Here is a 14798-nt window from a genome sequence, read left to right as displayed (position 1 = left end):
CTCTCCTCTCTCTCTCTCTCTCTCTCTCTCCTCTTCTCTCGTGTGTATGCATGTGTGTGTGTGTGTGTGTTTCTGGCTTCTCTCTCCCTCCTTCTTTCCCTCTCTCCACATAGCCCACACATCCCACCTACCCATCTCTTATCAATGAAAACTTTGACAAGAAGTATTATTTCCAGGCCTGAAAACAGACACTCTGCCAGCCACAACTTTATCTGATTCAGGTCTCTGTTGGATGCTTAGATCAAGATTCCCCCTACGCTTTGCCAGCACACAATGAAAATGGCATTTCACAGCAACCAACTGCTACACACAACCAAGTGGCCTTCTTGGCACCCAGCTCAGCCCCGGCAAAGGGAGGCTTGCTTGAGGCTACAGCCTCATACCTTGGCAAGAAACAGTGCTTGCATGAAAGCTTTATGAAGTTTGTTTAGCTCACTTCAAATATTTTATTTTAAATAAATCATCCAAACCAAATTGAATTTTTTTCTGTTGGAAATGGAGAAAGAGAAAGCCCCATGCTATTAAAAGACAGCAATGCTTTTCATACTTTCTTCAGGTCTGATTTTTAAGAGGATTTATTTTCCTCCAATTTTGATGGACTGGTTAATACTACTAGCATCATGGATGTTTATTTCTGCATTCCCTTAGGCTATTTTCCTTGTTTGCATGCCTGGGATTCCCAACCAAAATTGCCAACTGGCCAAGTTTGCCCCCCAGAGCACATGTGATAATGTCTGGAGACGTTTTCGTTGTCACAACTTTGAGGAGGATGCTACTGGTTTTCCCTGGATGGAGGCCACGGATGCAGCTTAACAGCCTACAATGTACAAGCCAGCCCTTGCCCTCCCAACACAGAACAGCTGACCAACTGTGAATGACACTGAACTTAAAACTTTGCAGTAACCTTATGGAGCATGTGCAAGAGAGAGAGAGAGAGAGAGAGTGAGAGTGAGAGAGAGAGACAGGGAGGGAGGAGAGAGATAGAGAGTATGTGTTTCAATAAGTTATAAGTCAGCCATTTTTGTTTGTAGAAAACTTTAGCCTTAGTTTGTAGTTTCAACCTTGGTTCCTCTACTCTAGAAACTCATATATCAGAAGAATTTTTCTAATTGGCAAAGGAGGAAAAACCAAGCCCAGAGGTCTGCTCTGGGTTCTGGATATAATGACAAAGGAATTTCAAAGTAGGAGGTCCTTAGGTCACAGCTAAAGGACATCAGAATAAGCCTACCTGCATGTGTTATGAGAATCTGGGCATTGTCTAAAGCACTGGAAGTCATCCCATCTCCTAACTCAGCCTGAACAAATGAGCCTTGCCAAATAGAATGTTTTACAGCAGTGATGGAAGAAGTGCTGGAGAGTGAGAGAGTAAACAGATGGAAAGAACACCAGACGAAATTGAGACACAGCCATCTGATGATATAATTGAGATTTGGATGGAGAACCACATGCCTGGGTTCTTCCAGCTCTGACCTGCTCCACGCAGGTGCAGAGTCCACGGCCTCTGGGTGCCCCTCCAGCTGGGTGGCTGATCTCCTGCCAACTGCCTCTCTCTGGAACACAAGGCATGGCTCATACACATGCTCACAACAATACAATACTTACTGCTGTCTGTTCAAAGCTGTATATTCATCCTTCTGTCCTTCTTTTCCTTGTTTTATTTTCATTTTTTCCCTGTTAAGTCACCCGTCTTCTAGATACAGAAAGTCAGCTCAAACTGGATAAACTAATAATGAAGCAGTTTTTCTCTCACTATCTCAATCAGTGCCTTCATTCCAGTGACACAAAGTCAGAGAAGTCAAGACTTGGGCTGTTTCTGCACCAGGCCAGCTGCATGTTTTATGAAGCTGATAAGCAGGGATCCTGCTTGACACCCTGATGGGCAGAGGCCCTGTGTCTGTGCTCATGCAAACTGAAAGGATTAACGGGGAAACAGTGGAAGTCCCCAGGAGAACAGCTTTCGCTTCAGCAGGAGACACTTCACAGAGAAATGCAGCCATCTCCACTGACGTGGCCACAGAGGAAAACTTGCTCAGTGCAGATTCCACTCTGCTCATCCAGGAAGCAATGAAGCTGGAGGCAGCCTCTGAATCACCCATAAACACAGTTTCCTCAGGGGGTCTCTGGGAGGGTCATTATATGCAATGCTTTATAAACATGTCTTTGAATCAGCTGGTGTTTTAATCATAGCTAATTCTTCTTCCTGCCTTATTCCTGGATGCCACTAAGTCATACTTCATTGGCCTCCTTTTTTTTTTTAATGAACTCATCAACTTCAGAGGAAACCTCTTTTATTAAATCTGTAATTTTAATTAATTCAACCAACATTTTGTCTACTGTACAGCTGCTTAATAGCTGTCTCTAAAAATATTATAATCTAATACATATAATAGCACAAAGGTATTTCAAAAAGTTCATGGAAATGGATTTAAGTTTATTTGGCTGAAGAAAAATGTGGGAAGTCCCCACGTAGCTTTTTCACTATATGCATTTTTCATGAACTTTTTGAAGGCCCTTTAGATGCATGGATTTCAAAATATTTTTGCGGGGCTGACAGTGTGGCGTAGCAGATAAAGCTGCCGCCTGTGGTGTCGGCATTCTATGTGGGTGCTGGTTCAAGTCCTGGATGTTCCACTTTCATTCCAGCTCTCTGCTATGGCCTGGGAAAGCAGTAGAAGTTGGCCTAAGTCCCTGGACCCCTGCACCAGCATGGGAGACCTGGAGGAAGCTCCTGGCTTCGGATCGGCGCAGCTCAGCCGTTGTGGCCATCTCGGGGAATGAACCAGTGGATGGAAGACATCTCCCCCTCCCTCTCTCCCACCCTCTCTCTGTCTCTTTGTAACTCTGCCTTTCAAGCAAATAAATAAATCTTTAAAAAAATATTTTTCCACCAAATTAATCTCTTAATCCATGTTTCCATGAACACTGTCAAGTGCCCTTTTATATATACTTACATATATAATTTACATTTAAATACATGTGTGTATGTTTGTATTAATGACCCTACATATCTATTGTTCAAAAACGCTAGCCAATGGACTAAATAAAAAGAGAGTCTGAACTATCTCTTAGTAATATAAACTCTGATTTTAGATAAGTGAAAGAAACAAACCTTTCCCATGTGAAAGCTGTTGTCAACTGCCATCAAACCGCCCTCTCTAAGTCTGACCGGCTCAGAGAATAAGAAACATTCTAAGAGACTTCATGGTTTTGTCAATCCTGCTTATCATATATTGGAACTAACTTGACAGTGACATTACTAATACCCCCTCTTTCAATGAAGCACTTCAGAAGATTACCTCAAAGCCATAGGGATTTGAGGAGGACTGACACGGCAGTTTGCAAATAGATTCAGGCCTATGTCTACACGTGGGGTCGATATGAAACCCAAACCCGGTTCTATGTTATGTCAGTGTGATTTCCATCATGGGCCCAGATGGCTTTCAGAATAATTGTCCATGTTCAGAAAGAACCTTCAAGAACTTAGTGAAAAATAACAATACAGCAAAGCCATTGTCAGTCAAATGACCCCTTGTTCTCTCTCTGCCAACAGCAATGCTGTATGTGCCATGTTAGGTGAACCATTGCAGAAGGTGGGGTAGGAGTGAGGAAGAAGTGCAGCTATTTGATTTTGTGATAAGAGTAAGGGAACTCCCCTCTAGATCACGTATAATGTTTGGTTTTACTCGATATCATTAACTCAGCAGCTATGACTGCAAAGCTATTAGTCTAAAATGCCCATGAAGTTATCCGGCCCTTTTCAAAGCCTAATCAGATCATTTACTTCTTAATTCCTCATAGGGACAAATTCTGGTAGAGATGCCTGCATTTGTCTCAATAGTGTTGAGATAGCCCTAACCTTTGCCTACAGAATTAACACATGCTAAAAATTTACACCACTATTTAACTTACTTTACCATAAAATGCACAACAAATATTAATAACACACTTTCAAAGAAATAAACTTACTTTCAGTGCAAATAGGACAGCATCCTTTTCTGTTGAGAATTTTACCCTAATCGGGAAAAAAAATAAATAAAAAGGAAGTGTTAAGAAACAGGGTCTGCTGAGGACAATTCTCTTTTAAATCTAATACCAGATAAACCAATGAAGTTAGTCCAAGCTGTATTTGAACTCAATGACCAGATGGCAATGAAGATGGTGAAAATGAAGTTTCAAGTATCAGGTTCTAAGGCCAGGCAAAGTCGCTCAGGAGGCTTTCCTGTTTTTATCCTCCAAGAAATATAATACCTAAAGGATTCATTGGTGTGATTTTTCTCACATGGAGGGAAGATGAAGACAATCTGGACTCAACCTTGTCACTGATATCCAAATTGAGCCCTCCAGAGACCAAGTGCACACACATAAAAATGGGAATTGTCTGTCAACCTATTGATCCAGACAAGGTCTTCTTTCTGTCTTTGCATGTCAGAGGTGCTGAAACAATAAACTGAAATCCAAGCTCAGGAGTCATCTGCTCCTATGGATAAGGACAATATCTGTGCTACAGGTCAAATTCGGTTAGATTTCTTCTCTTGGAAAGTGGCATGCTATCCATGGGAAGTCACTGTTACACAGGCAAAGCCAATGAAGCTGAGACTTCTGAAATGCTGAGTAATTTTCCATTACCTTTCTGGAAATAATTTCTTATTTCTTTCTGCAATTTCCCACATTTCATGGGTTTTCAATTTTTTTTAATGCATGACATTTAAAGGAGGAAGTATGTTCTCAGAAACTTTTTCAAACAATGGAATTGTCTTATCTCTGAGTCAGTGGTTAATCACAGGGAAGTATATGTAAGAAGATTCACACTTAGAGAATGCTAGCTACATGGTACACATCCTACTAGATAATTTACGTATGGTGCCAGACATCAGATTAGTTATAAAGATTTGATTACAAAAAACTATGGCTTAATGAATATCAGAGATTATTATAATCGTTGCCATTATGATGCATAAGAACTTTATGAGCTGAGTATTTCCCTTGCTATAGATAACAAAAGTGATGTCATGCAACACTGGGTGGTAGAGTGAGAAATCAGACTCAATTTTGTGTGACCCCAAGAGCCATGTCTTTCTCATTGCTGATTTTTATCCTCCCTTACTCACATTACTGAATGTCTGCTGTACAGACTTTATCTCTTTAAACTGCACAACAATTCTCCAAGTGCAGGTGTCCTTGTTCCCTGTTTACAGGGGACGAAGGAAACAGAAGCCCCAAAGAGGCTGCCCAAAGCTCACACACCGGCCATTCACTCGTTTACTACTGCTTAGCTGTGTCAAGTGCAGGGTTAGGTACTCAACAAAATGATACTGACTTTAGAACACTGGTTAGGGGCAGGAAGGTGGCATAGCAGTTAAGTCATCACTCGGGATGCCCGCATTCCATATTCAAGTGCCTGGTTTGAATCTTCGCTCCTCTGCTTCCAATCCAGCTTCTTGCTAACGCAGGTGACGGCTGAAGTAGCTGAGTCCCTGACACCGATGGGGAGACCCAGACTGAGTTCTGGGCTCCTGGCTTTGGCCTAACCCAGTCCAGCTGGGAAGGCATCCGGGAAGCAAGTAGCCTATGAACATTCTCTTTCATCTGTCTCTCTCTCCCACCCTCTGCCTAACTTTCAAATAAAATGAAAATAAATAACATTTTTAAAAAGTGAAAAACATTGGTTAATTATGGAAGAACTAGAAAAAGCACTGATTCATTTTCACATTAGCTAGGTCTAAAATGGTGCATTAAAGGCTGTGATGGCTTTGAATGAGATTTAAAACCCAGCCCGATTCAGTCATTCTATGGTTTGGGGGCATCATGAGCTGTTTTCATTGTCTAGAGCTAAGTTATTTATTTCTATTGGCCCAGAGATCTCCTTTCACTTCTCACAAATGAACACAGTTGAGGACAAATCCAAATGAGGTCAGCTCAGACCCAGAGAATGAAAGCCCCAGGCATATGGGGCAAGATGCTCTATTCCAGTGTAGCAGAGCTATTAAACCAAGACCCTAAGCAAATGTGGCTATGATTTCTGACAGCAGATCCCTGCATCTCAGTAGAAACTTTATTCCCCAGAAAATGAAAATGGTACTGGTAGGATCTCTAAATTAGACAGAGAAGAAATCAAGTCTGGAGACAGAGCACCTGGGTTATGGGTGATTAGCTATGGAACTCGGGACATGTTAGAGTCTTATCTGCAAGAGATCTATTGGGGTGGGTGTTTGGCACAGGGTTTAAGACATAGCTTGGGACGTCTGCACCACTTACTAAAGTGCCTGTGTTCGAGTCCCAGCTCTGCTTCCAATTCTAGCTTCCTACCAATCTGTACCCTAGAGGCAGCAGGTGATGGCTCAAGTAATTTTGTCTTTGCCACCCACAATAAGAGACCTGGATTGAGTTCCAGGCTCCTGGAACTTCCAGCTTTAACAGGCATTTGGGAAGTGAACCAGCCTATGGAAAAGTTCATATTCTCTCTCTCTCTCTCGCTCTCGCTCTCTCTCAAATAAGATGAAAATAAATTGTTTTTTTTTTTTTTAAAGGAAGGGCCTACACTAAACTCAACAGGATGGAAGCCACTAGTAAAAAATACTTAGCAACAATGACAAGATCTAGCTTTCAATAAAAACAAGCTAGAAAGGGCCCCATTACAACTACCTCTGGCCTTCACAGTAACTAATGTATAACCACTACCTTGGCTCCTTGGAGATAACGTGGTAAAGACACAGAAATACCCACTGATAGTGAGCCCCTGTGGGTTGGTCTCTTTTTTTTCATCAGTCCCTCCATTTGTTTGGAGTCTCTCTTACTTACCTAAAACTTCACTTCTTCTACTTTAATAAAAAAAAAAAAAAGGAATCTAATAACAGCACCCACCTCAAAGGAGGTGGTTTCAGCGTTAAATTAGATTAGTCCTGTTGCTACAGAGAAAGTCTCAGTACATACAAGGGAACAAGTTGGTGGAAATGGAATTAAATGATAAATTGATTTGAGTGCAAAAATTTTGAAATCCAGGCATAGTTTTATTTTCATAATGGGCATTTTGCATGAACCCTTTGAAGACCCCTCCTATTAGTGATGGTGAGATGACAGTGTCACAAGGCCCTGTCCCAGTCCCCACTGGAGTGCTCATAGCCTTCCTCACGTATGACACTGGGGGGCAGTTGCCAGGGAAGGCTGACATAGAATTCAGTCGTAAAATTCTTCTTCAACAGAACACACATACTTCTGGAAAAAGAGATTAGTAGCAGCCAGCAACAACGGAGTAGGGAATACAGGCTGCTTCTATTTTTTCTTTTAATTTCCCCAGGCAATGTAGGGGAGGGGAAGTAGATTTTTAAATAAGATTTCCACAGTACAGCTAAGTTACCTTCCAAAGACCTCGAGCTGGCCCCTGCGAAGGGAAAGTGTGAACCAGAGGAAAGATGCTTAGAAACAGAAAGGTATCCCCTGAGGCAGGAGCTGACAAGCCCTGACAAGATGCACAGGGGCTGGGGTGCTCCTGGCCCCAATACGGTCCACAAGGAAGGCACGCTAACGAGACTGCTGGTGACACCAACAGCGCTGACCTCCTGCGGCAAGAGGACAATGAAAACCATCAACCCCGCGACAAGTGGCAGAACTCAAGAGAAGCTGACAACCCCACGATGGCCTGCCCAGGCTAGTTACGTGAGCCACCAGGCTGGCACAGCCTCCTGTTTTTGTCTTGTAGAATAAGGAAGCCCATTATTACTAACATGTGTGGCAAGAGTTCATTAGCAGTGAGGGTTCCCCGAGGACTGGCATAAATGATGTGATCCTATTTTTCCCAATGAATATTTATAAGCAGACCATGTTCAACTCTACTTATTGTATTATTGTATCTCCTTTTTTATTTTTTTTTCTTTTATGGGAGGTTTTCAGTTTTATGTCTGAGGCTTTTTAAAGCAAGACTAATTAGGGATTTTCCCCCGTTTTTCTTCCCCCCCTTCATTCGGTTGTGCAATAGCAACAGCTGTTGTTTTTTTGAGCCTCATTTGGCACTCAAGAAAAAACAGCAACTTTTTTGTTTATAATCGTAACAGATGTGAATAAAATTAAAAGCTGTCTATAACAGAGAAGGCAGAACACATTCTGAATCTATGGATCTATTTTTTCGTTCCCTGGAAGGTATTGAATAGGTTTGACATTTTCCCAAAACGCATAAAGCCCTGAAAGGTTTTGAGTTGCTTCGGTGAATGCAGTGGGGCTTGTGCTTTAGAAGATAATGGCTGCTTTATGCACCACGCTGGAACGATGGGTTTTTGAAAAAGAGAGATCTTTCTGTCAGATGCTATTTCCACGTGAGGCTACAATGGAGGCCAGGGTTAGAGAGACAGAAACTTCAGCAGAGGGGTCAGGGTTGCTGTCAGGCAGGAGAAAGCCCCTGGGGAATTTATTAATAAGCAATCACATTTTACTTTAGCTATTAGAAAAAAAAAGGTCTGGTTTGAGATGGAAGAAGAAAGAAGGTTGAAGGCTAAAGATGCGAAGGATGTTAAGCAGGAAACCCAAGACAAGAAAACAGAGCAAACCTAACAGACGTTGGCATTTAAAAAAAAAAAAAGAACTAGGAGAGTCGGCACAAAAGCAAGGTGAGAGGTGCTTTCATGCAAGGCTACACACCCTGGGCGGGAGGTGCAAAAATGAAGGTGCAAGCTTTGCAAGGGACATCTGGCTACTGCGGGGAGGAGGATTCTGTACTCAGGTGTTTGATGATGCCGCACACAGATGGTCCCCAAGAGGCTCAGGTAAACAGCAAGTGCACCTGTACTGAACACGTACCTGGGGACAGCTGCTGATGGGAACACACTGCTTCCGGCGACATTCCGTCTTGCCTTTCACGCAAGCACAGATAGTGCAGTTGACAGAGGACCACATCTCTCCATCCTGCAGGAGAGAGCACAGAACCCTGCAATCAGCTGGAAGCTAACGGTGACTAGGCCAACAGGCTGAGATTCCTCACCCTAAGTGAGGGGTGCCATCCTTGGAGTAAGTGGCTCTGTGGAGTCTATCTACATATCACCAATTTAAGATTAGGGAGGATTTCTGTGTGTGGGTGTGTGTGTATGCACCAGCATCTGTGTGTTTTCTCTCTAGGATATAAAGAGAATTTGTGTGTGTCTAACCAAGTCATATTTGCATCCTGCTCCTAATGCATTGTTTACTTAGTTTTTCCCTGGGAAAAACAAAGCATGAATTTTCATACATGATACAGTAACAAAAAGCAAATTTTCCTGTTTTATAGGACTAAAATGTTTAAGCTATCTCAGGCACCAGCAATTAACTGAGATGTCCAGAGAGGCTCTGTCCATTTCCCAGACACACCGAGGACATGCAAAGAACAGTGGCTAACCCAAATGACTTCCCGTGCTGGCAGACACCTCATCAGCAAAGCATCTGCAAATGCAGAGCCCATGCCGAAGACTCCAAGAGCCATGCCTGGTACTCTCCTCCCAGAAAGCAAGATAGCACTTTGGGACACATTTCCTATCCTAGACGCTGGCTCAGACAGAAAGAGTTTTTTAAGGAATTTCTTTGGCTTATTGAGTTTACCATCTGCCATTACGAAATGCCCAGCCACAGGAAGCCCTATACCTCAAGAGAACAAGCAGAAATACTCATCCCCATTGATGGGGAAAAGATCACAGAATGGGTTCTGATAAAGAAACAATAACTCTTTCCTGGGCTTCTGACTCAAGCAGTGGAGCTTGTTAAAAAAAAAAAGAAGAAGAAGTCCGGATCTTTGATGGTGATGGTGATTCTTCTTCCTCGCTTTCTGAAGCTATTTTGAGGATGACTGGGCTTCTAGGTCCTCTTGGGTGAGAAAACCTGACTTGAATCTGCCTTAAAGGGTACCCGAGTGTTCCAAGTTCTCTTAAGTACACATTTGTAGAACACAATTTCCCTGTAAATCATTGCAGGCCTCTGTCCCTTATAGGAACATTTTACAAGATGATTCAAAAGGGCTGTGCATACACCACCATCATGAGACAGAAGCTGACTTTCTATAAAGACAGTGAATGAGTGCTTCTGGAAGCCTGGAATCAATGCAACATACAGTGCCCCCATCAGTGGGCAGGACACATCGTGTCTTTCTACAAGTTCCATAGCAACTGGGACCTTTCCCACCAACTAAGTCTCTGGCTTACAGCAGCACATCCTGGGATCTGAGGATCCCAATTCTCATGGGCATCGTGAGGTGCCATCTTGCAGTAGCAAGTAAGTCCTTCACCCTTGAGGAAACAGACTTGATGGGGGGCACTGTAGACAAAACCAATGCTTGCATCCTAAAGCTTAAGTGGTCACTGCACAGCTTCTCACTTGGAGTCAACAGAAAATCATGAAAGGCACAACTGAGGTGGTATCAGATGGGCAATAGAATGCCCTCCGAGTCCAGCCAGGGCCAGGCTCTCTCACCTTTATTCTACTGCTGTGCTAGTCACGGACACCATGAACATCTATCTCATCAGACCATCTTCCAACTAAGATGATTTCTCTTTGAAGTGGTGCCTTTGTGAAAAGCTTCTAAATTACCAAACTGTATATCCTTCATGATCTTGACAAGAGTCAGAACACTGAGCATAAACTGCTGAATGAGACGCTCCTGAAATTCAGGTGCCCACACCATGCCATCCCTGGGGCCCCTTCAGCTGAACCCCAATCCCTGGCTGGCCATGTTTGGAAAAGGAAGTCATGATTTACAGGTTTGAAATATCTCAGCAAAAAATAAAGCCAAACAGTTGCTTCTCTGCCCCATTTGCACTTGAATCTAAATATATATATTATATATACATAATTATACATGTTATATATAACACTACAACAGATAATTATACATACATAAATTATGGAATGGTCCAATCTTCACTGTGTCAGAATGGAGTATAGTGCAGTAGTTCCCATGAACGGGTTCATGACATACCCGGAAAATTTTGTTGCCAAACTTGCACACTTTGATGTCTTCTGGTGGCACTCGAAGCAGGCACTCTTCACAACAGGGTTCCTGGCCTCTGTCACAGCTGCCGGGGTGGGAGCACTTTTTTTTACATACCACAGTGGAGTCCTGGGGGCCAAAGACAAGGTAGAAATTAAAAATGACTTCCCCGCTACCAAACATCATACCTCGCCTTCCTTTTACAACACGTACCTACCCACTTTAAACCTGTGGTATAGATACCATATTTTAATCTGGTGCAGTTAATCATTCATTCACTTCAAAATGTGATTTGCTGATTAAGTATCTGGACTAGAAGAAGGGGGAATCTCTGGAGAACATTGAATGTGCTTCCTACCTTCCAAGGGTGTACAACTTCACGTTCAAGACTTTGATGTGCCAGCTCCAGCCAGCATGATGCAAACAGGCCCAGCTCACTATTGGACAATCTGTTTCCTTCTTCCTGACCTTTGACTCATTCATGCACTGCTTTACTGTGTTTTCCTGGGTCTCCTCCATAGTTTTATGCCACTTTTGGAGTTTAATATAAAAGCAAGTATCTTTGATCAAAAAGTGCAACTGAGAGCTAGTGTAACAACTCCAGATGTAATTGCCCAAGCCTGTTCTGTGTTCATGAAGAGCTGACTGAACAATTCCAAAACGGGACTAGGGTTCCAGAGCTCTACTGTACACAGTGTGACCTTGATCAGGCCATTTAACCTCCAAGGTTGCCAAGCCTATTGCTGTGACTTAGGAGTATGGCATGATTTCTAAAGAAGCAGTGTCCCACCTATTACTTCTCAGGGCTACTGTGCACTTTAAACATATAGCATCTGGTGCATAGGAATTACTGTAAATCAATTCACATATTGGAAAAAATTCATCAAACTATATGACATTCCTAGTTTGAAAAACAAGGGCATTCACTAAACTCGTTGGCTCTCAAATAATGGATAGCTCACTGTAGTTCTCTCTAGTTACATATGTATATATGAGGCTACCTCAAAATGATCATGTAAAGGGGCCAGCATTGTGGTGTAGTGAGTAAAGTCACACCTACAAACCTGGCATCCCATATGGGCACCACTTCGAGTCCCAGCAGCCCCACCTCCAACCAGTCTGCTGCTTATGGCCTGGGAAAAGTAGCAGAGGATGGGGGCCGGCACCATGGCTCACTTGGTTAACCCTCTGCCTTGCGGCGCCAGCATTCCATATGGGAGCCGGGTTCCAGTCCTGGTTGCTCCTCTTCCAGTCCAGCTCTCTGTTGCGGCCTGGGAGGACAGTGGGGAATGCCCCAAGTGCTTGGGCCCTGCACCTGCATGGGAGACCAGGAGGAAGCACCTGGCTCCTGGCTTTGGATCAGCGCGGTGTGCTGGCCATAGTGGCCATTTGGGTAGTGAACCAACGGAAGGAAGACCTTTCTCTCTCTTTCTCACTGTCTATAACTATACCTCTCAAATGAAAAAAAAAGTAGCAGAGGATGGCCCAAGTGTTTGGGCCCCTGCCATCAATGTGGGAGATCTGGATGAAGCTCCTGGCTTCAGCCTGACTCAGCCCTGGCCTCTGTAGCCATCTGGGAAGTGAACCAGCAGATGAAAGGCCTTTATCTCTCCCTGTCTCTGTCGCTCCTTCTCTCTCAGTAACTCTGACTTTCCAATAAATATTTTTAAAATATTCATGTAACATCAAATTAAAAGATACATTTATTTTAGTGTGAAAGCATTCAGAATCCATGCATAGTTTTTTATCTCATAATGCACATTCTCCATGAACTTTTTTGAAAACTCCTTGTATATATGATTTCAAATGTTTTTGCACCAAAACAAACTTACCATTTAATTCTGTTTTTCCACAAAACACAGGTGCATGTGAGTGTCTGTGTTAGACTGGTGTCCCAGTCACACCCATTAGTCCATATCCCTAGCAGTGGCTAAAGTCATGGGAATACAGAGGCAAATAAATAGATACTTCTGTCCCCCAGGTTCTCACAGTATAAGAGGAGATAACTCCATAAAAAAATTGCAATAAAATATGGTAAATAGAACTAGAACAGGTACAGAAGTAGCAGAGAGGAAGAATAATTAGCTGTCTTGGTAGGTGGGGAAAGTCTCTGTGGCAGAGGTGACATTTAATAAAGGCTGCTGTGGGTGAAAAGGAGTTTTGTACTGAAATTGAAAGAGGGTGAGGAAACTGCAAGTAGAAGAATCATCAGGGCTGAAGGCACAGAGATCTGAAACCACGCGATGTCCAGAGAACTACGGGAATCACGAGGAACACTGGATGGGGACACTGGTGAGGGACGCTCTAAGCAGACAGAAAATAATACTGATTCCCCCAAAATGATTGCACCTTGATTGTCCAGGGATCCAGTCCACAAAGACGACTGTATTCATAGTCTGATAAGACAGTCTCTTGGAGGAAAAGTACAATTATACTTCTTGTTGGCCTAACCTTCTTTCCCAGAATTCTTGAGACCCAAAGTGCTACAAGGGAAGCTAATTCCCATGCATGGGCTGTCTGGCTTGCAGGCAATCAAGAGAACTGGGAACGTGTTTCATCCGAGGCTCAGAAGCCCTGGGAAGAAACTGTAACTTGTGAAATTCCTAGTAGGGAGGAGAAGGCCTGCGGATGGAGGCCAAGCCAAACACGAGGAGTTGCTGTATTTCAGCACAGGATAATGCAAACCACTGGAGAAGGAAGGAGCCTCCGGAAAGGATCCTCTGAGTGAGGAATTATTCCGTGATCAGTGCTGGGGAAGAGGCCGACGAGCCCCGGCCCAGCCACCCCCCTGCAGTGCTGCATGCCTCCAATAATCAAGAACTTCTGGACTCTAATCCCAGCTACTGACTCACAGCTGACACTGAGCAAAAGCCCTCTCTTTCCCTCTCTAGCCCTTGAGCTATTAAAAATAAAACAGCCACCATCACACCAACACATATTTTTCTGAACTCATGTCACACAGCTGTTTGGGTTATCTCAATAATGAATGATACCAAAGTCTTCCGTGATAAATGCTTTTCTTCCTGGCTTCCAACATAAATCTCTGCGTAAGTACATTCTGTGAATGTGTGATGTGTATTCCTGTAAAATTCTGGGGCTGTGAAATCCCTCTCTTAACAGTAAACACAGTAATCCGTTTGCCTTTTGGGAGAAATGAGCAGTGTCTCAAGAAAGAAATGGCGCAAGGAACAAGCGCAAGGAACAACACAGAAATGTGCTCTTCCAAAACCTTCAGGTTTACCTTCATGATGAACTCTAAATCCATGCCTTTCTTTCCTCGTGAATGTGATTAACACCATTTTTAGAATTTTAGAATTGATCTTGGATAATGTGAGCCAGAGAATACCACCACATGCATTTGTCTGAAATCCTGAGGACAACCCCTCAGAGCTTGGTCCTTACCACGGGGCGCTCACCTGTCGGTCCCCCGAAGATGACAGTGAGTTATGAGTTATAAATCCTTGTACCCTTGACTGTGATTTAATTTCTGAGGGGCATCCTCCCCATCGGCACCACACCATTGCCTGTGGCTTTACCATTAACACCAAAATGCACATTCTTATCATTGTTGGGCCATAGCCCCTCAGAGCCACCTTACCCTGCAGGTGCACGCTGTGCAGTTATCATAGAGAAATGAGGAGCCATTGTCATAAACGTCACTGCGAAAGAGGCAGCTCCCAGAAGGGAGGTCGAACACTTTCCTCTGACCTATAGGAAGCAAGAGCACAGAGTAAGCAAGACAGAAGCCAGGGAGCTCCCACGTTATCATCAGCAGTTGCGTCATAAGATGCTAAATATTTCCCACAAGACCATGTAGTTCTGGTGCACAAAAATAAAATCTTGGGTCACATGTGCCTCA

The 14798-nt window shown here is 43.3% G+C and overlaps 1 protein-coding gene across 3 annotated transcripts in view; it reads right to left on the bottom strand.

Moving 5' to 3' along the window:
• BMPER (BMP binding endothelial regulator) overlaps positions 1–14798 on the bottom strand; it is a 504101-nt gene that overhangs the window by 108765 nt on the left and 380538 nt on the right. For all 3 annotated transcript variants that reach the window (XM_070059710.1, XM_002713750.5, XM_051853278.2), the window contains 4 exons: positions 14538–14647; positions 10928–11068; positions 8788–8892; positions 3967–4012 (listed from right to left, as the gene is read on the bottom strand). In XM_070059710.1, coding sequence (XP_069915811.1) covers positions 3967–4012; positions 8788–8892; positions 10928–11068; positions 14538–14647 — 402 coding nt within the window. The remainder of the gene's footprint in view (positions 1–3966; positions 4013–8787; positions 8893–10927; positions 11069–14537; positions 14648–14798) is intronic.

The sequence above is a fragment of the Oryctolagus cuniculus genome, chromosome 16 (assembly GCF_964237555.1).
Source record: "Oryctolagus cuniculus chromosome 16, mOryCun1.1, whole genome shotgun sequence".
Classification (NCBI taxonomy): domain Eukaryota; kingdom Metazoa; phylum Chordata; class Mammalia; order Lagomorpha; family Leporidae; genus Oryctolagus; species Oryctolagus cuniculus.
This window is presented reverse-complemented; position numbering and strand designations above follow the sequence as displayed.